The 26,182-nt window shown below is 39.9% G+C and overlaps 1 protein-coding gene across 23 annotated transcripts in view; it reads left to right on the top strand.

Annotated features, from left to right (window-relative positions):
* The window catches only part of LOC137167385 (cadherin-10), a 210,421-nt gene that overhangs the window by 140,100 nt on the left and 44,139 nt on the right, over nt 1-26,182 (top strand). For all 23 annotated transcript variants that reach the window (XM_067569540.1, XM_067569660.1, XM_067569566.1 and 20 more), the window contains one exon: nt 17,701-17,995. In XM_067569540.1, the coding sequence (XP_067425641.1) occupies nt 17,701-17,995 (295 nt within the window). The remainder of the gene's footprint in view (nt 1-17,700; nt 17,996-26,182) is intronic.

Below are 26,182 nucleotides of genomic sequence, written 5' to 3' on the forward strand. Positions count from 1 at the left end.
ACAATGTCTTCTAACTTTCCATTGTTGTTATTTAGGATAAAGGGAAATGTAAGTTATCATTAAGGGTATGTGACTATTCTATATTTGTGTTTGTTTTTTCACTGCTTTAATGCCTGGAGTAGTCTTTTATGGTGATGAAATACTAAAACCTCTGATCTTCTCATGTGAGTAGTCACATTGACCTCATTGGGATTATTCAAAATGAGTTTAAGATTTGGCCTGGGGTACTTTGGTTCCTACATGGTGGAAATATGATGATGATGATGATGATGCTACATATAATATTACATTTATTTCAGACCCATAAATAGCTCCTTTAGGCAAAAACAGCCCCAAACAGTATGAATACAAATTTGTGGTGAGATTTTTGAACATGTATGGATTTTAAAAAAAATTAATTTCCTGGATTTGTAATGCTAGGATTTGTGATAATTGTAATATCATTGTGATTTTTTTTTAATCCTTAACCTCTGATACAAGCCCTCCCCCTTAACTCCTTGTTAATATTTCTTTTGTCTGGGCATCATCTATGGCTTCTTAGTGATGTATAATGTGAAATAAGTTTTCAGTTCACTTCACACCGGATACCCATTTTAGCATTTTGAGAAGAGTATATGAAAGCTGAATTATCCTTTGACCTCTGGCGGTAGTCTTGCCAGGTCAAGGTCAAAGTGCATTGGTAGTGTGGTATCTGTTAGCTGTCTGCTATTTCCCATGATGTACCTGATCTATAGCTGTAGAGAAATCAGTGGCAAACAAACAAACAACAACCCTATATTAATGCAGAGTTAAGATTTCTTGATGGTATCTTGTTATCGTGCAGAACACAGAGTTGTAAAACTCAAACTTCTGAAAATCAGGAAATGCACAGTTAAGGTTGCCCATGCAAGCTTAATTCTGCCCTTTTTCAGCAATGTTCCAATACATTCTGTTAACACACACACCTACACTCTGCCAACCTCACTGTTTCTGAAATATACAAGCTCCTTTATAACCCATTTACTCTGACCCACCAGATTCCATCTAATTCTATTAGAGGACAAGAAGGGGGTGTGGGGGGCAATGCTCCCGTTCCTCCCTTCCTGTAACCTGATTCACATTCAGTGCCTGGAATGAGGGACAACTATGTTAGAGTGGAATGGTGTTCCTGGTTGTGCTTCAGAATGATTCAGGGGTTGAGTTTCTGGCAGGAAAAGTTAGAGAAATCACAGTCAGTGTTTCTGTTCCCAGATATTAAGAGTTTTACATCTGACAGAGAGATCTGACCCTTGTCCAATAGATATACCCCATCTCTGAGAAACAGTGAAGTGTCAGAGCTTGTAATGTTTCTGTGCCATACAGTATGAATTTTCTGGTCAGTCATGAACGCTCCAATTTCCCAATTAATGTTCTTTCAACACTTAATAGCTTTCATATTGCAATTATTCAGATGCTCAGACAAATCAGAGAAAACTATCACAGCCTCTGGATACAAATCTCTGATGCAATCCAGATCTGCTCTGATAGATTGTATGAGGTGTACACCAGGAATAAAACAATGATCATTTCCACCCACAAAGTCCGGAAGATCACAACCAGTTAGATGTTGAAGAGTAGGTAAAACATGATGCTTACATGGGCCACTTCTCTCCATCAAAATCAGCCTGTACACAGCAATGCCCAGGTTATGATGTACCCCTTGCTCTCTCTCAAGCTTCTGCAACCTTGTGATCCAAAAATCATCCAGCATCCATATGTTGGCAATTCTGGCAGTGCACATATTTCTTTTTCCTCAGTGGTCAAGGTAACCACACTGTCAGTTCCAAACCTCTGCATTGTGTCTCTTTGGAAACACCACATTAATCTGTGCTGAGATCAGGAAGTAGCTATTTCTCCCCCATCTTCACCTCCCGCCACACCTCAGACACTGAGGGCTAGTAACACACAGATTTTCTCAAACAACCCATTCAAGGCTTGCTTAGCACAAATTCTCATTCCTGCCCCTCTGCAGATGCAACCCCTCTCCATCTCCCCGTCCTCCAACCCCACCACCAGAATATGTCTATACTTAGAGCTAGTTGCATGATTCCTAACTTGAGTAGACGTACTCACAATAGCTCAGTGAGAGCTAACGTGCTAAAAAGAGTTGGGTAGCCTTGGTGTCAGGGCAGTGGTGAGCGATGGCATGGGACAGCTGCCCCAAGAATATACCCATGTCTCTATAATAACAAACAGTTCTTGCCCTAAAGTGATTATAGTCTAAGTCAATTGATGGATCGGTGCAGGGTTTGTGCATGGGTTGGGGTGCACTGATGAAACTGGGGGGTATAGGAAGTTTTGAGTGTGTTGGCAGAGCTGGTGCTGCTGTACTGCTATAAGTTGGTTTCCAGGACTTCCGTGAACACAAAATTGACTTAAGATAGAGAGGTAAAATTTGTGCCCAATACATAACAATTTACATTTTACAGTGATTCTGTTTTGAAACAGAGAAAATCTTGTTTTCTCCGTTTTCAGTGAGCCTCCAGCAATAGCCAAAAGAGCTAAGAAGCATTGATGTTAATGAAGTTTGCTTTCATTTAAAAAGAAAAGGACTTAATGCTGTTTATACATAATGCAAATTGTGTAATAAGATGTATGAAGGCTAATGCTGTTTTAATGGTTATTTGGTTAATACCTAAGCTCCTTTGTAAAGTCATATTTAAGCTATCTAATAAAAAAAAATGTTTCTTATTGTTGGAATGAAGGTCATCTCAAACTGTTGCTTAATTACCTCTTTGATTGTTGTCTTAATTGAAAAACCTGTGTACATTAATATTTTTCTCTTTCCTGGGTTTATGGATTTTCCTGTGCAGTGATAGAAAGGGCTGTGTTGGGTTTCAGCACGTTAAACTTCCTAATTCACCTCAAACCAATTTATGTAGATTGTTGCTGAATGTTTGGCTGAGCGTGGGAGTATGCTCTTGAAAATTGGTCAACTGTTTGCACCATTCATAAGTAGACAACATTCAATTATACTCTATAAGGTTTTGCTACTTCAGACCTAATAAGCCAGCAAAAAGAAACATTCCAATCTTGAAACGTATAAACTATGCATACTGAATAATAATGAGTCTAAGGAAATTTGAAATCCTAATCATGAGTAGCATCTCCCCGCCTCCCCAGAACCTGCCCGTGAGACCCCACAGAGTGTGCTGAGATCCTTAAGGCGGGAGGAGGCAGGCAGTGTGCAGTCCCAAGTTGGGTACAGGCAGAGCCAAAAGATACACATCACCTTGCCCGATAGCTATGGGAAAAATACACAAGAGAGTTGATATATCTTGGGATTGCTTTACATTTATCATTGAAACCCCTCTGCCACAGGAAGCCTGTTTAAAAGGTTCTGCAGCAGCTCTGGTCATGGGGAGTGGGAGGAGGTTGGTCCAAGCTTCTAGGGAGTGGGAAAGGGAAACTGGGCTCCAGAGCCAATGAGGGGAAACAGTCGTCATGTGGATGGTCCTGGCCTCTTATAGATCAGCAGGGTTTGTGGATGTGCCCTGCAGCTCAGTCCATGGCAAACACAGCTACCCTGCTGGAATGATGTAGGAGAAACTCCATGAGGAAAACCTCTCAATGTTTTCTTTCCTATTAGCTTGGACTATTATCAGATATCTTATCTGGGCCCATTATCAGGAACAGGTTAAGAACGTAGTTTGCACTAGTCTGCTTTTGATCTTCAGCTGTTTTAAAAGGTGAACTTACCCTAATATTGTACTTTTTGCATAAAACAATGGAAGGAAAATTAAACATTGGCCTGATAACTCACAACTACCACTTGGTGTATGATATCAGATTAATCTATAGTTCCCACTGGCTCTGCCAGAATGGATATAGCCTCCGCCAGAACAGAAGTTTGTGGCAGCCCAAGGAAGCTGCAACTTCCCCTCTGCTAGGCGGCCTTTACCTGGGGAGGGATGTGGCCACTGGGGCACTGATTAAACACACTCATGATGAAGCCTTTGTTGCTCCACTTGAGTTTGATGTCTAAAACAGCTGAGAGCCAATGGCAACAGATATCATGCTGGCAAGCAGTCATTAACAATGCCTTACCGGATTTGAGATTAGCTGCCAAATGGATCTTGTGGGTTTGTTCAATCCCCCCCGCCCCCCCCGGAATAACTTGGTGGAGTTACACCGCAGATAAATTTGGCACTGTGAGGCTTACGAATCCAAACTAAAATGAACTAATCTAATCTTGGCAATGCAGTGCAGAATGAAGTCTTCCATTTTTTGTGTTTGTCCTGAGCAAGAGTATTTCAAAGGTTTTCTTAGCTCACAGCCGGTATGCAGTGGCTATACTTGCTTTTAACTTTGTTCTCTCTTCATCTTTCCCAGTCCCACAAAATTGCTCTTTGAGATATGCATTTTTCCTCTCCGTTTCTCACTCTTTTAAATAACATACTAGCACAGGACTCGCAAGCTGTGATAACATAAATGAGTGAGATTTTGGGAAATTAAGAGTGTGACTGTAAGGGTCTCATTGAAACACAGTGCAAAATCTGTCATCAGACAAGAGTTACTTTAAAAACTACCTTCAGAATAAGTCGAAATAAGTGAGTCACATTACAAATGAATGAGATTTGGTACCAAGCTGCATCACTTAAAGCTCAGCAGTTAGGGAAAAGATCGCATAGGCTTGATACTCTAGAAAGAAAAAAGGGAAAGAAGAAACGGTTTTGCCACATCTGTTGTAGATCTAGTCTTCTAGGCTGGTACAAAGGGAAATTAACTGACGTAAGTTTAATACCTCATGTTTTGAGGTTTAGAAGAAATAACTGTTCATCTATACCATGGTTATTAGAATTAGAGTCTGCTTTTGTATTTTATAAGTAAGCCTTCCTGTAGGAGTTAATTGTAAGGAGAGTACTACTGTACTACAGAGTGTTCAGAAAAGAGATGAATGAAAAAATAAAGAGTTTGATGCTGCTTTTCAACATCTGAAAATCAGTGGCTGGGGAAAAGAACTACAGTATAAATGAGAGCAGTTCCAAAAATATGTGATTTAAATCATGTAGCCAATATAATTAAATAGAAAGAAGCTAACAAATAAAGATGGAGTTAAACATACCATCTGAAACTATTGTTCAAAACTGGAGGAAATTCAGGATGTTATCTGAATCTGATTTTCATATCTAGGTCTCATTGCTGGTGTAGTACTCATATTAAACGGCAGGTTCAGGAAGCCAAGGGTAGAATGACAGGAGACAAATACTACTGAAGATAGACACAATACACAGTGATACTTTGCAAGCCATGGGAAGTTTAAAAAAAAATGCTTTTGGGAAGTTAGAACTGAATGGTCCTTATTATTGGTGAAAACTGCTGAAGAAAAAAGTGAAGATTTGTTTCAGGAAGGGTAGTTTCCTATACATTACTGTGCATTAAAACGGGCTTCACTTGAATTAAGATTTAATGTAAGAATTCAGCTGATAGATTTTACTTGTTGTATACTTCTAGTCTAAAAAGTGACTACATACATTCTTACTTATATCTTGATACTGTGAATTTTAGATAATGTAAAATTCAGATATAACCTCTGAATCTGTGATTTTAATAGAAACACATTGTATTAATCTTTACATCAGAATGCTTGCTATTATTATTAGCTATTCCAGAGTAGCTTGCGTAACTCCCGTCGACTGCTGTGCTTCCCTTCTGTGCGCCGTCTTCACTGCACTACGCCGACAGGAACCGTGTTCCCATCAACGCAGCGCTACGCCACTTGAGGGGGTGGATTTACCGCATCGACTTCCTGATCGATTGAGTGGGTCTACACTGACCGCTCAATCGATCCAGAAAGATCGATCTGATGGTGGCGACTTTGCCACCATTAGTATAGACATACCCTTAGTACTACAGAAGGAAACCAACTTTCAGATTCCTTGTGCAGCTTGGAGAGTTGGTAATTAAGGGGAAAAAGTATCTTTTTACTTATAGATCGGACAAATTTGATTTGTAATCCTTGAAAGGCAGTAATGGTGTAGCCTTCCCAGTGCAATTTTCAAGTCACTTTTCAAATTAGAACTAAACTGGTTTACACCTAGAGTAACTCGACAAACTTCAGTGAAGATACTGTAGATCTCTAGAGGCATAACTGAATGGAAATTGCTCCAGAGACTTATAGTCAATCGTCTTTACATATGTGTCTTTTCCATGGTGGGAAGTGGGGATTGAGTCTGAGTTAGCTCTGCTTTATGTAACTCAGTTACATTTTCTAGCTGTTATATATCTTTCCCTATTCCCTATTAATAGCATTTTTTGTAAAAGCCATACATCTAATAGGCCTGTTGCTACATCTCTTTCCAAACATTGTCCAATATTTATTATACTATCTTCATTTTAATAATACTGCCTTATAGTAGTACTCTGATAGTGATAGTGCTCTGATGAATGTGTTCTCAGATAAACAAAGTATTTTAATCTCAGTGTAGAAAGATAATTAAATGGACAGGGCTGTGACGTTCAGTAATTGCAGTTGCCGTACAGTGAGTCAGACTTGTAGAAAAATAAATACAGCAGATATTCTGATTTTCTGTCTAATAAGATAAATTATATAGTGGTGACCACTGAAAAGTGAAATGCTCCTGTGGGAGGCAGAAACAAGAAATTCATTGGTTTGCAAAATATCAGGTATGGATATAAAAACAAAACCCCATCTTTACAGCTGATTGTTTTGTGAAACAAAATTGCTAAGTGAAACAGATGTCTCCTGCTTTCTCAGCTTGGCTGTCATGAAACACAGATGCCCATTAGGCAAAAGAGCTATGTGAAAAGCTTTACACTTAAAGTAGTACAGAAAAATTTCACCAGCTTATTTTTTGTCAACTTCCTTGCTAAACAGGAAAAGACAAATCACATTTCACTTGGGACAAGATCTTTAAGTTTTTATAGGATGGCTTAAAATCATTGAATATGTTTGGTTTTTTTCCCCCAAACGTCATTTATGATGGATATTTCTCCACTATAAATGGCCAGGGGTTCTTTGCAATAATGCTGCATGTGTGAAGCCAATGTCAGAAGACCTGCTTCTGATCTGACACCAGAGTAAGGTTGTGCAAGCTTACAGAACCAGTCAGTTAGGAATCAACTGTCCTCTCAAGCATATCTTCTAACTACTAAACAAGACTGCCTCTCCTAACGCTTATTTAATTGGTGCTGTGCTTGCAGAATGAGGTAGAATACAGTCCATCTCCTCACTTCACTTCTATGTATTTTACTGCTTTACTCCTCTAGTAGCCTCTTTCTAAATGTTCTGCTCTGCAATGGGGCTGTAAGCCACTCCAAAAACATTCATAAGTGTATCCTCAAAGTCCTTTATTTAACTACCTCTGTTTCATATAGGTACTGTAGAAGAAGGCAATCTATGCTGACTATATGTTGTGGCTTTTCCCAAAGGTAGTTCATAGTGAGCATACTTATATTTTCAATGATGGCCCATATTGTAAGCCAAAAATCAGCTTCAGCATGACTTTAGATTAAGATATAGCTATAAATTATAGCTGTTCAGAAGCTGCTGTGTTTGTTCTGGCTGGGTTTGTTCTAAAATTCAGTCCCAACAGGTTCACTGTGGAATTTGAGGTTGCATGAACCTGAAACTCCAGTGCAAATTTAGGTAAACTTGTGAGAACCCTGAGAAACTCACTTGCTTCTGATGGAAATGACAAATTTTGCTCCAACCTGTCCATCCCACAGGCCTCGCAGGTTTTATTAGTCAGTGCACAGAGAAGTCTGGGGCATATCCGTCTCCTGCATCTGTTTTCAGTGGAGTTGCAGGATACTTTCCAGCCTAATGTGGCAGACCAGCTGATCAGAGCCAGCTTCTCCATTTCCCAGAAAGGTTCTACCTAGGGCCCCTAAAGATTGAAGATAAGGTGGTGTCCATAGAAGCTTGGGTGCGAGAACGCTTGGTTGGCTTTTGAGGAGCCATTATACTGAGAGACCGTTTGGAATATGACAAATGCCTGAAACTCAGCATAGGTTCATGATCCTAGTGGAGAAACAGAACACCATTTTAAACTCATAACAAAGTATCTTGAAATATTTTATGACTATTATGCACGGTCCTACTGTAAAGGAACAGGAAACCCTATATCTCCATTCTATATTGCCTTTATCCAGAGTGTCTAGCTATGCTATATTCATTTGATGAAAAATAGGGACAGTCCAAGTTACATAAAGCAGGCAACCATCATGTTGTCCACCAACTAAAACAAGTGATTAGTTACATCAAGTTCATTTTTTGGTTTGGGAACTTTTCAAGATTCACCCTAGTAAATATATCGTGTAATTTTCTGCCAACAATGGATTTGTGAGTTTGTTCAATATATCTTGTGAAAATGAAGAAAACAGATTTTCCAAATTACTATACAAATAATTGAATGGTTTTCGTAAGGTGGTTCTGAATAAATAAGAACTAACCCGAACCTTTCTTTGTCCCTCAAACTCGAGATATTTTTTTTTTTTTTTTTTGGAGGTTTGAAAAAAATTGGTTACCCACCACCGTTTCATCCTTACAGGTTTATATCACGTTTATTTTCTATTTGCTGGCTGGTACAAAAGAAGAAAAGGAGAAATCCCAGGCGAGGCTATGTTTGTGAGATATGTACCCCCATTTGCAAATGAAAGAGGGTCTAAAGTTCTGATAAGTGATTCTCTAAGCCCAATTTAAACTCCTTGAGTGTTGCAAAGTCCACCCATCACTAATGCGTTTATGTTTATTGTTGAATACAATTTCACTCGTCAGACCACCTGAGGGTGATATACACATGCTAGAAGACAGTTACTTACCCTTTATACCTACGATTCTTCATGTATTATCATTGCCTACCTGCAATTGTGACGTGTGCTACCAGCACCACTGAGTTTTGGGAGACTGCTAGAAAATCAGTGCCTATTGGGCCTATGGAAGCACCCTTTGTGACACTGAACATTTGGAATGAATCTTATAAACCTCTATTTCTTATCATAAACCCAGGATTCCTGTGATATTTGAATATTTGTGGGATATTTGAAAATGCTGCATCTCACGGGCTAGAAAAGTGGCTGAAGGGAGCTGCAATATTGACCCCACACTCTACCTCTGGTTTTGGGAATTGGTTTTACCTGTGCAAACCTGACTCCCTTTATCCACATAGACCCTGATTACTCTGGTTTTATGCAGGTGAAGTGAATTTGTTCTGCATGTACAACTCCCATTAAAGTTGTTAGAAATTTCACATGGAGATTGAGGGCAGATAAATCCCTTCATCTCTACAATAATTTGGTAAAAGAAAAGGGCTACTTTAAATTAGCCTGGCACCACTGCTTGTTTTTATAACCACTCAGTGGTCTGAACAGATGTATATTTCAAGAATGGCATGTTGACTTTGCTATGGTATTAAGAAACTGGGACAATCTGTGACTACATGCATTAATTTGATATTTAATATGACAAAATAATTATTGACTCAGGACTTAGCAGTTAGAAATGTATTAGAATGAAGTCTAAATATATTTTAAATACTGTATATATCTAGATATGCACAGATAATATATCACATATTCAGAGTACTACATTTAATGGGTGAAACTATCAGAGGCTTCTAAAAATGGGCTCTCTGCAACCACAAAGAGGGGGGAGCACTCTGTCTGGCCAGTGGGGGTGGGGAGGAAAAGAGGCTGTAGTCCCTTTAAAGATTTCCTCTTCCATTATTTTGCAAGCAAGGGTGGCATCATTTGAGATGGGGTTGACCTGAAGGGGCTCAGATAGGTCACTGGGCCACTGTGCACTTAGGGGAGAGAAAGGGTATTTATGCACTTGTCGCTTCAGACAGAGCCCTGTTTCTCCCCAAATCAGAACCTATGGGGTTAGCATCAGACCAGGTTTTTTGGTTTGCTGGGGGAATTGTGCTACTCAGCTTTTTGGGACTGGGAAGGAATTTTCCCCTCATAGCCAGATTAGCTGGGGACAGGCGTGAGTTTTTCCATCTACCCCACAGCAGCTCCAGGATCTGATGTATAGGTTCGGGGGGTGTGAGTCAAGTTGTCACAACTTAGCAGGTGTGAGTGTTCAATGGAAGTATTCATGCCATGTGGGGAGAGGAAGGGCAGTTTCCTGATAAATCCTGGACTGGGGAAGTATAACTGAATGAAACTGGGCCAAGCTCTCCTGTTGCAAACCTGGTGCACCCTAGTTTGGGTAATAGGAGGGGAGGCTGTCTCTGGGAGTTATAAATGAGAGGCAGTCCAAAGGCAACAGACTTCAGAATCCAGAGAATAAGAGAGCTCAGAGGAAGAGCAGAGTTGGGCTGACAGCTTCAGGAAGGGGATGCCCTTGAAGGAGGGAGCAGTAAAACCAGATCAGGCTGGTGAAAACAGAAGGCAGTTGGGGGCGGGCCAGGCCACAGACCCACAGCCAGAGAGGCCTGGAGAGGGATGAAGGCTGAGAGCAGCAGAGAGTGATGTCTGCTGGCTCTTTGAGCTGGAGAGCTGAAGTCAGGAGGCTGAAGTTCGGGAAATGATGTAGGGATGAGCCCACTAATGTCTCTGGGCAGGAGCTGAAACCATATGGAAACAAGTCAGAGAAGTACCTCCGCAAGAGAGGCGGGTGTGAGCTGTGGTCAGAGAAGCCAGAGCTGCATTGCAGAGCTGGGGCACCATGAGAAGAGCCAGAGCTGTATTTGGTGTGTTGATGGACTGGTGGGACTTGAAAGAGTAAATGTACTGTTTGGACTGTGCTGTGGAATTTTGAATTATGATTGTGGGACTTCTGGAACAAACTAACCCCACAAATCCCAAGAAGACTAGCGGCATATTGGGCTGCATAAGTAGGATCATTGCCAGCAGATCTAGGGAAGTGATGATTCCACACTATTTGGCACTGGTAAGGCCACATTTGGAGTATTGTGTCCCATTTTGGGCCCCCCACTACAGAAAGGATGTGGACAAATTGGACAGAGTCCAGAGGACGGCAACAAAAATGATTAAGGGGCTGCAGCACATCATTTATGAGGAGAGGGTGAGGGAACTGGGTTTGTTTAGTCTGCAGAAGAGAAGAATGAGGGGGGATTTGATAGCAGCCTTTAACTACCTGAAAGGGGGTTCCAGGGAGGATGGAGCTAGCTTCTTATTCGTAGTAGATAACAGAATTAGGAGCAATGGTTTCAAGTTGCAGTGGGGGAGGTCTAGGTTGGATATTAGGAAAAACTAGGAGTGTGGTGAAGCATTGGAATGGGTTATCGAGGGAGGTGGTGGAATCTCCATCTTTAGAGGTTTTTATGGTGTGGCTTGACAAAGCCTTTGAGATGATTTAGTTGGGGTTGGTCCTACTTTGAGCAGGGGTTGGACTAGATGACCTCCTGAGGTCCCTTCCAACCCTAATCTTCTATGATTCTATGAAATGGGCCATTTACATGTAGAAGCTTCTCTGGAGTTACTGGGGACTCTTGAAGAAAAGGGGATCCTGAGGCAGGCATACTCTTTGTACGTGACCTGCCACAAAAGGGCACCCCAGGCAGGGCCACCTTAGCACAGGAAGACATTCCCTAATGAAGCTAAGGGAGGGGTTGGCTCCTAATATCTGGTACTGCAGGGAGCCAAATCCTTTTTCCCAGCCCCAAAACTCTCATATGACAGAAGTGTGATGGCATCTCAACATCAGCATCTGGGTCAGATTGGGAACTGGGAGGGCTGATGGCACCTCTGAAATTGGTGGAAGCTATTAGGGAAGAAATGATGGCGTGCATTGTACAAGTTATTGCTGGATAGTTCCCAGATGCATTAATAAAGCTGTGGCTTAATGCAATGGTTTTCAAACCTTTTTGAGCTGAGGACCCCCCTCCCGAGTTACAATTTTTGGACACGCCTCCCTAACCCAGACAAAAATAGACACATGCAAAAGTATGCTTGATAGCTTACTCATAAACCAAAGAGAGACCTTTTATTTGTACAGGCATAAATACCTGCCCTGTCCTGGTTACTATGCGGCCAGTCCGCCGTCCAATCTAGTATTCAGTAGCTAAGATAATCTAAAATCAAAATCTAACCTATAAGTAATATTTATTATTCAATTAATTTTAAAATTACATGAAAGGACAGTTAAACATAGTCAACAGGTCAATAGTATGAAAACTAAAGCCCATTGATAAAATGTATTATTATTATTAAGATTATTAAATTCTATTAAATATGGATCATCAAAAGAATCTAAATATTTGTCATAAAAGCTAGATTTAGAATCGATTATCTTAAGGTCACTATATAAAACATTCGTAAAAGCCATCGGTAAAAGATTAAAATCTAAAACTTGGCTCTCACTAAAATCCTCTTGTTCCTCCCGAACAACACTCTTCTCTCCAACTCGGAGATTAATATCATCCATAAAACCAGCTATTCCATCTTTTACTCTATCTATAGCATAAGGAGATAGCATCGATCCGGCTCTATGAATAATACCCCTAATCAATTTAACACTACTAGCCGGGGTGTCGAAACTAGTAGCAGGGGCGTTTTTAACCCGGTCCAGCGCCAATCCGGTATGAAATAAAATTTCTGTTTTCTCCATAAATTTAAAAGATACTACCCTTTCCAGGGGGAAACTAACCCGTTACCAGGGGAGACTAACCCATGCCTGGGGGAGGCTAATCCTTACCAGGGGGCAGTTAGGTGTTGGGGCTGCCCCCCCCCCCCCCCCCCCACACACACACACACACAGCAGGGGGGGTTCGTCCTCCACAATCAGCCTGGACTCCGCCAGTTACCGACTCTCACCACGAGGAGGTTGCGGTTGGACTTGCCAATCAGAGGCTTTCCTCGAATGAGGGGACCCTGCCAGCTTAATGCCGAGCCCTAACGGGAGGGTGGAAGAGAACTCGGACTCTACGGAGAAATACTTTCAGCACGGCTCTCGCCATCTCTCCGGCACCGATTATTCACCCCACCTCAACCTCAGGTTCTTCAGGAGGGGACTCAACCCCTCCAACCGTCAGGGCTCAACAACTGAACAGGGTCCAGAGATGCATGAAAAGCCATTAAGAGAACTTTAATTGCATTGCCTACACCTGTAAGTTTCAAATATAGATACTTAATGTGAAGGGTGTGCCTGTTTCTCTGCAGACAGTTTATCAGTTTGTGGGGAGATTTTTGAAACCAACACTCTGAGTTTGTCCTCCCCTTCCAGTCTCGAACAGTACTTTGTGTTTAGCACAGCCAGGGCAGAAAATCCAATCTCTCACAAATAAAATGAACCAAACAGTAAAAGAGCTTTGATCGCACACTTTGACAAAGGTGGATGTTCTGAGCCAACTTTTGACGAAAAACTCCCCAAGGACTGTTTTTTTAAATTGAATTTCCAGTGTCCTATTGCTCTGAAGTTCAATCAGCTTCTCCTGAATGTCATTTGAGAGATGGGACAAGGTCACTGCCTCAGCTACAAAAGGTTGGATAATCCAATCATTCAGGGGTGCATTTTCTTCAGGAAAATATTTATCTAAACTGGCTGTGAGAAAAGTCAAGTGATTCTTGATTGGCTCCATAACACTCAGTTGTTCAGATTCTCTTTCCACAATAGCGTCCATTAACAATGGGAATGGAATGCTTAAACCAGTTTCTATCTTTGTTTTCCAGAGATCTAGCTTTCTCTTCAATGCTGATATCTTGTTGTGCAGGTCAAAAATAGTACTTTCTGCTCCTTGCAATGAGACATTTAGAGAATTCTGTTTGTCAAAATTATCAGCAAGGTAAGCAAAAAGCACAAACCAGCAGGGATCACATAGTGTGTCTGCGTTGCTGAAATTCAAATGCAATAGAAAAAGTCAAACTTCATTTCCTAGTTCATAAATACATTGCAACACTTTCCTTATGGATATGATGTTTCCATGTGAAACAACAAAGCATTGTGCTCCGCTCCCATTTCTGCACAAAGCATTGCAAAGAGATGTGCCTTTATAGGCTGCATCTTGATAAAGTTCATGATTTTAATAGCAGAACTCAGAACATGTATAAGTTTCTGAGCCATGTTTTGAGTTGCAAGGGCTTTGTGGTGCAATGAGTCCATGATATATGTGGAGCAATTTCAAACACTTTGGCTATCAATCCTGTCCTTCCTCCAGATACAGAAGGCGCTCCATCCAGGCAGATTCTGACGCTGGCTTCCCACTTCAACTCACAAGAAGTTAGGAAGTCGTTTAAAATGTTAAACAGTTCAGATTCCATTTGCATGCACCTTAATTGGCTTGCCAAACAAAAAATCTTCCAATATTGATATTTTGTGAGAGTTCCAAATATAAGCAATAATGAGCTTCTTTTGATATATCCATTGTTTCATCCAACTAGATTGCAAATAGACTGGATTGTAATCAAAAGATCATCTATGCCCTGATATTTTCTGACATGTCAGAGATTCGAGGACTGACATGGGGATCATTTTTAATTTCTCTGCTGCACTATCACCAAGCATCATCCTGCAAATGTCAGTTGCAGCTGGGAGAATCAGTTTTTCCCCAGTCGAGTAAGGCTTTTTATTCTTGGCAATGTGGTACTCAACTTGATATGTTGCTTTAAAAGCACTTGAAGAGGTGAATGCCACATTTTTCATTGGATTTTTTTGTGTGTGTGTGTGTGTGTGTGTGTTTAATTTCTTGTAGCTTTCTTGCGAAAAAAATCTCTGTTCTTTTCCACCAGATTGCCATGTTTTGTTTCTAAATGGCATCTTAATTTTTTTGGCTTCAGGCTATTGTTTTCTTAAGCTACTTCACACACTACACATTGAGGCCTAATTTCTCCATTAACTGCAATAGAAATGAAACCAAAATCTAAATATGCTTCATCATATTTTTTTTGTTTTTGCAGATTTTTTTTTCTCTGAATCAACTTTAGCCATTTCAGCTTCTGGCTTTCATTCTGGAATACTGCCATCTTTTGGCAATAAGTACTGATCCTGTTTTCACCACACAATGATATGAAAAAATAGCAAACTCACCAGCAGAATAAGCACTGTACAACTGCTTGTTGTAAGGTCTGTACATGATACTAAACAGGAAGGCGGGAAAGTTGCTATAGAAATGAGCGGTAGCGCTCTGTCTGTCAGCCCCATCAGCTAACTGTGGGGCTCCCCATTCTTAGCCGTGGGCCTGTGGGCTCCACACTTTAAGGACATCTGGCCTAATGTAACCACATCCCTTGCACCTTTTTTTATTTCCTGCATGGTTGGGTCCATGTACCCCAGAAGTTTGCAGACACAGTTGTTTGCATGCCAAAAAACTGCTTCAAAACACAAAGGAAAATTACTTGTTGCTAATTAAATTTATCTCAGTATCATCTTCTCTCTTCCCATGACAGAGAGCATCAGGAATGGTTTGTATCATTTCTCTGCCCCCTAAGAAGCACATAGCTGAAGGAATTGTCAGTGACGTTTCCTTTTTGTCCTTGGGAAGGCCTAGGAGAAAAAGAGGGAAGAAAATTAGAAAGCAAAGAAGAGGTGGAAGAGAAGGAGCCTGAGGAGAAGTTGAGACTTCCAAATAGTAGGGGGCAAAGAAACTGGAGGAGGAGAGAAGAGGACTGGAACTTACATAGAAGAGGCTTCCCTTACAATTACTTTCCATGCTTTCATCCTATTAGATACAGCCAGCCAGTCCCTGACTGTCTTCCTTGTTTGTAGAAAAAGAGAGATGTATGACAAACATGTAGTTTGTTTTGTTGTGTACACTGTTTATTTTAATTTTTAGCTCAAACAAAATTTAACTTGTAATTCTTTGCTCCATGCAAATATCTGTTGTTGATTATTGCTGAATCAAGAGAGACTTGGAAAATTATTCTCATCAAAGTTCAGTAATATGTAATCAGTTTTCTAAGATTCTCAGTTCTTAGGTTGATAATGGCTTTGGGCCCAGATCCTGCCTGAGTTCCTTCCTTTCTCCAGGCTATCCTCATTATGAGTGTGGGAAATATTCAGCTTTTGAAAATTTACCACAGCAAGAGGAACTTGCCTCTGACCTTTACCCATCCCTCTGCTCCATTGAACTTGTTTGGTTTCTGCACGGAAACCCAGGGTTTGCTATGTCAGAACAAACCAATGGTCCATCTAGTCTAGAATCTTGCCTCTGATATTGGCCTGAAATAGACGCTTTAAAGGACAATATGAAAGCAACATAGTGCACCAGAAAAAAATATAACAACTGCATACCATGGGGGAATATTTATATCTTATCTAAGTTTGTGATCGGTTTATGCCGTAAGCTTGAACATCTTTTTATTATATTAGCTTATATGATTTAAGATGGTATTCTTATAAATATTCAATGCTAATTTAATATTGCTATGCTGTTTTCCTAACTATAGTTAGAACATAAGGAAAAAGCCCAAAGTGCACTAGTTTTATTTCAGTGTGAAACTTTTTGGACCGTTCTAATACTCTGGGGCCTAATCTTTTTTTTTTTTTTTTTTTTAAGTGAACTTTGATTTTCAGTTTTGTACAATTTTATGCCTGCAAATAAACGTTGTGACAAATTTGAAGGTCCAAATAATTGTGGACACATTTTGTAACACTTAGATGTCCAGGTGTTTGTACCTATAAATTAATGTTATTGCTGTTAACTATTAGGTACAATTAATTATTATTTAATAGTAATTAATTATTGGTGCATCATTAGATGCCCAAATAAGTTAGTGAGGCACCGAAGTGCATGCTTACAACAATCATAAATTTTGCTCAGGTTTGTTTCAACTCATTTTCTTGTGGACCTCAATCGTTGGCTATTATTGGTTTTCTCAAAATTCCATGCTCAACATTGCAGCCCCAGAATCAGAAACAGTTTAAAGGTGCTTTCCGAAATAATATCGGGGCATTTATCATCTGCAAAATTTAAAATCATTATAAAAATACATTTCCAGGAAAAAATAAATTGAATTATTCAACTCTGCAAATCAGACATACACATTCAATGAGATAGCAGAGAATTGTGTAATACAAGGTAGGGAGGTGTAGTGTTGAGTATAACATTCTAATTGGCTTAGCCAGTTACATTTCAGTAGAGTACTATATAACAACATTTTGCATTAGGGATGTTCCAATGTTAGAAGCCATTAGTAAGAAAAGATACCTAGATAGTGTGATTTAAATCAATACTGATTGCTTAATAAATCTGTTGTATTTTGCTGTAAGCCATTTAAACTATTTGATGGCGTAAAAGTGATAATGAGTTACACTGAAATGTACTCCAGTTTAGGAGAAAGAAACATAAATAATAAGAAATAAAAAATTTAAAAATTGTGTGACACACAGCCAGTTGTTCTGTTTTCCTTAATTGTCATGTATCCTGCCATGTCCTTTATCTGTTTAGTGAATTTACAACTAACACAGCAGGTTGTGAATTTTTAATAGGCTCTCTTCAAGGAAAGAAAAGGTCAACATTAACATAAAATTCTTCTTTAAGATTTGTGGCACAAATGTTTCACAGCAGAGAACAGGTGTTGCTGGAAAACTAAAATCTGCCGCAACAGTCAAGCAAAAAGATTCTTTGTGTTAAATAAGAGAGAAGTGAATGCTTTAATACAGCACAATGACTGCAATATGCCAAGTCAGTGTACATCAGAAATGACTGTTTTTTCAGTACTAATCTTGTTTTTTATACGCAGAATGACTTCATGTCTTTAAAAAATTGACCCTCTCTTTTAAAGAAAAGGATTTTTTTCTCTCTCTTTCTCCTTTAGCTCCACTCTGACCAGGACAAAGGTGATGGGTCTCTCAAGTACATTTTATCAGGAGATGGGGCTGGTACTCTTTTTATTATTGATGAGAAAACAGGTGACATTCATGCCACTCGGAGAATCGATAGGGAGGAGAAAGCCTTTTACACCCTTCGTGCCCAGGCTATTAACAGAAGAACTCTGAGGCCAGTGGAGCCCGAGTCAGAGTTTGTCATCAAAATCCATGACATCAATGACAATGAACCAACATTTCCAGAAGAAATTTATACCGCTAGTGTTCCTGAAATGTCAGTAGTGGGTAAGTAGTGACTTCAGTGGTAAGGACATGTTTTAAACTATGTTCTTTGAAATAATCATTTCCCAACTATTATAAAGTCAGTTAAGTCCTGATTTTTTCCTTAGAGGGTAAGTAATATTAGTAATTTTCGCTGTTTAAAATTGGAAATTGGCCTGAGACCAAACCCTACACTCCTGGTGCAGAGTTCAGGATTCAAACTCTGCAGCCAGATCCAGATACAAATTTTATGTTTGGAGCTTTTGTCTATTTATGATATTAAATATGTTAATTTAAACTTCATTGGAATGTGAATGAAAAGATGTGATACATATTTCATGGTTTGGTCTGGGTGAATTGTATCCCTCCCTGAAATCTACAGGAAAAAGGTGAGCAGGGAAGGAAAAACTTCAGTGGAGTGTTTCCTTTCTTTTATTATGAACTGGAGCCCCTCTAAAGTAGGTTGAGGCTCCCTCTTGTCTGCCTTCTGAGGATGAGGAGCTATACTCCTTTGCTCCTGTCTCCTAATGCTGGTGCATTGACAGCAGGCACAGTCCTGAAGACACTTCTCTAGTTCATTTTCTCCCCTTGTTCTCTTCTTTGCATTGGTTATTGGGGGCGTGGACTTTGTTGCTTACCCTTCCAGTTCTCCCCCAGCTTGCTTTGTGGCTGCTGGCAATCAGAATCCTGAGTGGCGTCCCTGTTCTCTTTATGCTTCATTTCACTCTCTATCCTGTTTCTTACAGGAGAGCTTCACTGGTTCTTCTTCTCATTTTTGCTTGTTGCTGGTACATAGGCCAAGGAAGAGGCAGAGCCTCATGGGAGGAAATAAAAGCAGTGTTACACACTGTCCTATATGTTGACAATGACTCTGTGGTAAATATGAATCAGGACAAATAACATTCAGAATCATGTCGGGGTTGAACCACAATTAGCTGACATGATGCTGAATTTAATTTGTCCTGGTGTACATGGACTGCAATGTTGTGATCAGCATCATATCAGATAACCTGTTCAATCTACAGAACAGCCCTGCATATGATGAAAACAGTTTTACAGAAGGACCATGTCAGGAATTTTTAAATGATTAAAAAATGGTCAATATTAAAAAATGCAGTATTTGCCAAGTTAGCATACAGCTGTATATATGATACCAGTTTCCTACTATATTTAGAATACAAATTAACTTGAGTAACTCTGTGAAATCTGTTGGTAAATATTGACTTTATGGCGGCTACTAATGTATGAATTACGAGTATATCAGATAATGTTTTGAGAGATCTTACTGACCCTGACTAGTGTTTATAAGCAATAGATGAATGTCTGGATACTGGAAGAAGAGAACCCCCACATAGCTTTACAGAACTCTGTGGGAGCATCATCCTATTAACTGTATTGTTAACTAGAAGTTAATCCATCTGCCATGTAGCTTAAACATCTCTAAGTTTCAACATTGACCAAGCAATTTTTTTTTAAAGGTAATGCTTTACACAGGAAGGCACTACACAGTGGGACCCTACAAAACTAGTTTGAATAATGAAAGGATCTCAATCAAGGTTATCTAGCTCATTCTTTTTAAAAATGGAACAAAACAATAACATTGATTATAGCTTTTCTAGTACCATAAATCTCAGCAAATGTCATGCAACTTCAATATAGGAGAGGATTTTGACAGAACAATTCTGTATCATATAGAAAGGGAGGCATGTGGCAAGAGCTGGGCTTGGAAAAGACATCCAGATCACCCAGTCCCATCCTCACAATCCCATTAGACTTTATATAAAGTATTTTTGGACACTTTTAATGAAAGTGATTAAATGCCTTCAATTAAAACATTTTGCTAATGTACAATATCTAATGTGAAGATTTCATGTTCAGTTTCAACCTGTTGGCTTTTATTATTCCATACTCAGTTACAAAAAAAAGCCCCCTTCCTTCGTTCCTGTAAATGCTTCTGAGATATTCATGACTTTGCAGCTTAATGTTCAATCATTAGACCTCACATACAGTTCAAAGTTTTGCACTCTCTGGGGATGTAAGTGACAGTATGTACTTCATTTCACCAAGTAAACAACCTTTGAAATCACTGCACTGCAACCAAAAGACTGATTGACCTGCTAGGCCTATTCTAGTGCAAATATTGAAGGTGTAGGGAGAAAGCTCAAATACCTGGAATATTTAAAAGATTTAGTTATTACAGAAAGCAGAATTTGTGTATTCCCAGAATAGTGGACCAAATCCTGACCCTTTTACTTAGACACGTAGTCCCACTGAAGTTAATAGGGCTAAATTCTGTAAGTAGAGGGCAAAATTTGACCACTGTTTTAACTCAGTTGTAACTACAGCTACTCAAACAATTAACTGTGAACAATTTTATTTAATAAATGTAGCCTTTTTTTGTTTGTGAGTTGCCAGGAGGACTTTTATCAGGCTTCAGGAAGTATAAATCAAAATTAGGTCAAAAGTATGGTCTACAAATTCAAGGACAATTTTCTAACGGGCTGAAATGCTGCAGAAGTTTTTTCAGCTGAAAGCATAGGGCCTGACTTTCCACAGCATTGCACCTTTTGAAGCTGTGCGAAATGGATGTAAAATGCTGCTAAATCAGAATTCTGCACTCACCATTCACGGTAATAGTGTTAACACTTTTTCAATGCAGTACTTACCTAAAATTTGGGGACTAGTAGTTTGTTTCATTTAGGGGAGAGTCTGATGTTCATGCAGTTGTGCCTATTTAGTAAGAATGTATGGAATATTGTTTCCCTGAATATAGCAGGAATCAAACAGCAGAAGAGTTTCTTTTCTCATAGTTCCAAGCCCTTGTCCAGCCAACACATAACCCAAAAGCTTTCTCTCCGTGTATTTCTCAGGGCAATGTTCCCAATGCTTGTTCTGGCTGTGTCCTTGGCTTTCTGCTGCTTCTCTCACAGCTCCGGTGCTGTTTCTCCTGCTTCTCTCGTGGAAACAGGCACAGACACCTGCACCAGACAATACCCAGGCAAAACCCCTTTGTCTTGCATTTGCCTTTGTTTTGGGCAGTGATGTGCCATTGTTTTGCATGGAGGCTGCTATTGTTTCATCTATCTGGTCCCATGAAGAAGCTTAATTGTTTCTTACACTTATCAATAATAAAAGGCAGATGTTACAACCATCAGTTTCAATGGGGTTTAGCTCAACCCATAACAATAGCATTTTATGCCCATTAGCACAAGCATAAATAATTACACATGAGGCGATATTAGGAGCTTTGTCTTATATAGGCAGCTCTGTGCCCTTCCCCACCCTCACCCAAAAAAAGAGTCCAGATTTTTCACACTTATTATCTGGTCACCCTATCAATAGAGCAGAGGGACTGTTCCCTCCTAGCATTATTTTAATCATGATATACTCCAAAGGTGATAGGAAGGGACTCAGGATTATTCCCCCCAGCATGTCAGTTCATGGAGTTGCCTGGATACACATGGAACAGTATGCTGCTCTTCCTCAGGTGTGGGGTGGCAGCTAGTGCTTTTCTCGTGCATTTAGGAATTCTATCTCCAGTTGTGGTATGAGAGAAATGTCTGAGAATGTCACCCTGCTGTATTATCTACTTTGGTCTCTTGTTCATGACCCTTATTATCTTGTTCATTTTTCCTCTGTGTGTGTCATGGACAAAGATGAGTGGGCTATCTTAAGGATCCTGCATTTAGGTCAGTAGCCTAGTAAGGCAGCCTGCTGTCCTGATGTCTTTGTACAGATTACTGTACATATCCTCCTCCTTCATTCTTTTCCTCACTGAGTCCCAAAGGGTTATCACTTGTAACTTTTTTCTTTGTTCTTTCCTGTCTTTTTGATGTTTCTCATTGAGGGTTTCTTCTCTTGGCTGCAGATAAGTCCATTTTCTTCCCTATGATTTTTCCTGCGGACTCTCCGCTAATATCCTTCAGGCAAGAATAGAAGTTTCTGACTTTAAACTTGCTGATTCCTTTTATGATCTCATCCTTTCTTTCCTTTCAATTATGTTTCTCTATTCATCTCTTCTAGCCTAGATAGTCTGTTTTTAAATCACTCCCTTAGCCTTATCCCACCTCATATCTTCAGGGTTTAACAGCACTATGAATTACCAAGGCTGTGATTTTCTTAGCATTTCTGGCGGCTGACATCCTTCCTAGTTTTTTCTCTAGCCCTCTAATCAATTCTGCCCCCCTACATTATGGATATCAACATGCACTTCATATAGGTGTAAGCGCTCTCTGGGTTTACATGTGGACTGCATCTTGGGCATCCCACAGTTAGCCTGTCATCTTTAGACATACTTTTCCTTTCGTCTTTCTCTTCAGAAGACCAACAGAGACTATTTATAGTTGTCACTGTTCTACTCGCTCCCCAGGCTTTTTGTTCACTCTCTCATTAGTATTATATGTCCCCTTTCCCCATTGCTAACATATCATCGCTTTTTTTTTTCCTACAGCATTCCCTTCTTATTTAAGTCACTCACCATGCTAACACTTTGGATATTTTTCTTTTTCTTTTTTTTTTACTTTCTCCTGCTAATTCCCCAGCAAAACCGTCCTGCATCTGTTGAGCTAGAATCTCAGAATGACAAGTTTTAATGGCTCATATTATTACAATGCACACCTTCACATTTCTTACCGAACTCTTTTTCAGTCCACTGCACACTAAAATAAAATCTACAATCAGCAGCAGAAAAATCCAAAGAATCGTGATGATGTTTTGTTTTTAAAGGCCACCCAAAAGACTTGGACAATCTCTAGTGCTATGCTTGTCTCCAACTCGTTTATGCCCACTTACTGGAATGCCATGTATCCAGAAGCTCTTTCTGATATTATTTTTACTGAGTCAATCGCCTCTCAATTTAATTTGTTTCATGTAATATAGTGCTTGTATTTCAAAAATTAACAAACTGGAAACCATATGTAATTATTTCCTCTCTTTTTCTCTAGAAACAGCAGATAGATTTCTGCTATTTCAGCATGCTATGTGTATAGATGCTCCAACGGAAGGGAGCTTAATTTGTAGTTAATACACAGAACTGCAAAGGAGAAGGTCTGCGTTCTAGTCCAAGCTCTGCCATGCATTTTCTATAAGCCTTTCTTCTAGTTAATTATCCTGTCTGATCCTTACCTAATTTAAAGGTTAAATTCATTAATATTTGTAAAGTGTGTTAAGATGCTCACATGGAAAGCACTAAAAAATGTGAAGTGTATTAATATTATTACACCCATCTTAGGTCAGATTTTAGAGATGCTCAAAAGGTATAATTACAATTATTTTCAGACATGCTTTCTGAGAGCTACAATAATCTAGCAGCTGGCTGTTTAGTTTTATTATGTAAACGCTGTGGACCTGGTTAACCGGTGTTTTACTCCACTTCACAGCATAAGCCTTGGAGTTACCACAGGGTAAAACTGGATTAATGCAGTGGTATTATAAATTATATATTACAGGACCGATTCACCAATACATTCCAACTACTTTGCACTATTCACAGAGTAGCTGGAGTGTGTTTGGTGAATCTTGGCCCTTTTATGTCCTACTATACAATGGTATTCTCAGCTTTAAAATGTATGGGCCAAAGTTTGCTCTCAGTGTGTAGCTTTGCTTCCTACCAATTTCATCAGGAGTTATGCAAGGGACAGAATTTTACTCTAGGGCTGCATACAGAAGAGTATTTACGGTTCTTTTTTCAAGCAGTAAATGTCTCTTAAGTACACTGGGCCGGATTCTTCTCTCTCATAAATTTTCCATTTATTTGATAGTTATTCCTGATTGACACCAGGTGTAAGCGAGAGGAGGAGAATCAGATCTGCTATTTATTTCAGTAATACCACGAGATACTTGGCTATCTAAAATGGTATAATATATGCTGTAAATTCACAAATGCAACATATTTTCCTGAATTATCTAAGCCTGGCTTCATTTAAAAATGGAAACATTGATGAAAGACCATGGAACTCGGAGGCCTGATGAATTTGTTTCAGTATTTTTCAGTACATTACTGAATTGGCAAACAAAGGAGAAGTGAAGGATGAGCAGTCATTTTGCTTGGATTTCAGAAAAGCTTTTGAAACTGTTCTCCACAAAAGATTTATCCACAAAGATTGAATCTATAAGGACTGGTACATGGGAGAGCGATTGAAACTGATTAAAAATTGGCTACCAGATGAGAAATAAATAGTTTGATAAAAGGTAACTATAATTTGCAGAGAGGTAATGGGCTAGGTAATGTTGGAAGTGTCAATTCAAGGTCCAATTTTTATATAATGTGAATGGCGTGAAAGAGGGGTTAGTTTCAAAAGTGGCTAAATGTGCAGGTGAAACAAAGATAACAGCTAACGCATTCAAATTGATCTGAATAAATTAATTTTCAGGGCTGATTAAACACTCATGCAATTTAGCATAGGGAAATAAAAAGGAATAAGGCTGCAAGGTAGAACTAACCATAATTTGAGCTGGTAGAATTATTCTTTGGGAATATATTATCTAATTAATTTAGTCTTTTCCCCCCTATTTGTTTACTATCAAGGTCCCTATTGTAGATGTGTCTAACCCCTGTGTGGGTGCATGGTAAGGTGACCATACATCCTGTTTTGGCTGGGACAGTCCCTTTTATAAGCTGTGTCCCAGCCGTCCCAACTTTTTTTGACGAAAGTGGGCATTTGTCCTATTTGTTCGTTCCAGCTTAATCAGTTAGCAAGAGCAAGCAGGACAAATGTCCACTTTTGTCAAAAAAGAGGGGTGCAGAGGAACATGCAGGGGGGTACGTGTGGTGACCCCAGCTCCACGTGGGGAAGGAGGCAGGCCTTGAGCAAGCAACAACGCCAGTCCTGTGCAGCTAAGGTTGGAAGCAGGGCTCAGGCCAGCCCCATGTGGGAGAGGCGCTAGGGCTTGGGCAGGGATGGCTCAAGCTAACCCCGTGCAGTGTCCCATTTTCTCTTTGGGAAATATGGTCCCCCTAGTGCATGGGGAGGATGCAAGAAGCTTTATTTTATGTGGCCTTCTGCCCTCATCCATATGCAAGGGCCTAAGGAGGCACAAGTCCAATAAGCTTAGCAAGATCCTTGCTTTGACCATGACCCCCCCTCAACCACCACATAGCAGCTGATGGGATGCACAAAGGGAAAGGGGCTGCGCCATCCAAAGAGAGAGTGCAGCACTGAAAAGTACAGTCCCTGCCCAAGCCCTGACTCCCCACCCTGGGTGATGTGGCTCCACATTGCCCTCAGCATGACACCATCTGGTAATGAGATAATTGATGCCAAGCCCCGGCCTGTTCCCATTGATTTCAACGGGAGCAGGATCAAATTTGTAGCTTTCAGAAGAAGCCTGTGTTTGTTTGTCCCCACTGCAGATGGGCGCATGCTTCCCAGCCCGAGTACACAGACTTGAGCTAGCTCAGCTCAAGCCAGTGTGTTCAAAATAGCAATGTGGACATTACAGGTTGAGCGGCAGCTCAGGGTCTCAAGCCTGCCCAACCCCCGAGGTCTGAACTTGAGTGACTAACCCAATCCTCAGCTGGTTCCACAGTGTCCACACTGCTGTTTTTAGCGTACAAATTGGGCTACCTGGACTAGGAGGTTTGCTCAGACTTGCAGCGTAGACTTTCCTTGTGAAACTGCACTGGAGACACTTTGCAGTGGTGGTCACTGCAGACAAAGAGATGACAAAAGTAGAGGGAAGGATATAGAAAATTATTTATTCCGTGCTTAGTGTGGTGTGGCTTCAAATGAAAATGCAGTCAGATGTTGTCTGTGCACCTAGAGAAACACAACTGGTGGAGCATAGCTCTCAGAGAGGCATGTTATAAAGTCCAGAAGAAAAAAAATAGATGTTTAAAGATGGAACCAACAGATTATCTCGTCTGATTTCCTGTATAATACGGGAATACATATAATTTCACCCATTTAGTTCTGTACTGAGCCAAACAACTGGTGTTTAACTAAAGCATGTCTTCCAGAAAGGCATGCAATCTTGATTTTTTTTTTAATAGTTTACAACAAGCCATTAAGAATTAACATTAAATTAACAACAAATAATCAAGAACTGAAGTTAAAGCAATAAATGTCATGTTACTTAGAAAGCTCTATTTCTTTAGAAGCATGGCAAAAAATGTAGAACATTTGCCAATTTCAAATATTTGTACTTCTGCATCTTTAAAGTTGCTTTGTAATCTTAAATATATTAATTATAAGGAAGGGCATAATAATAATT

The sequence above is a fragment of the Emydura macquarii genome, unplaced genomic scaffold (genome assembly GCF_026122565.2).
Source record: "Emydura macquarii macquarii isolate MOO-44397 ecotype Brisbane River unplaced genomic scaffold, CSIRO-AGI_Emac_v2 contig_320, whole genome shotgun sequence".
NCBI classification, from domain to species: Eukaryota; Metazoa; Chordata; order Testudines; family Chelidae; genus Emydura; species Emydura macquarii.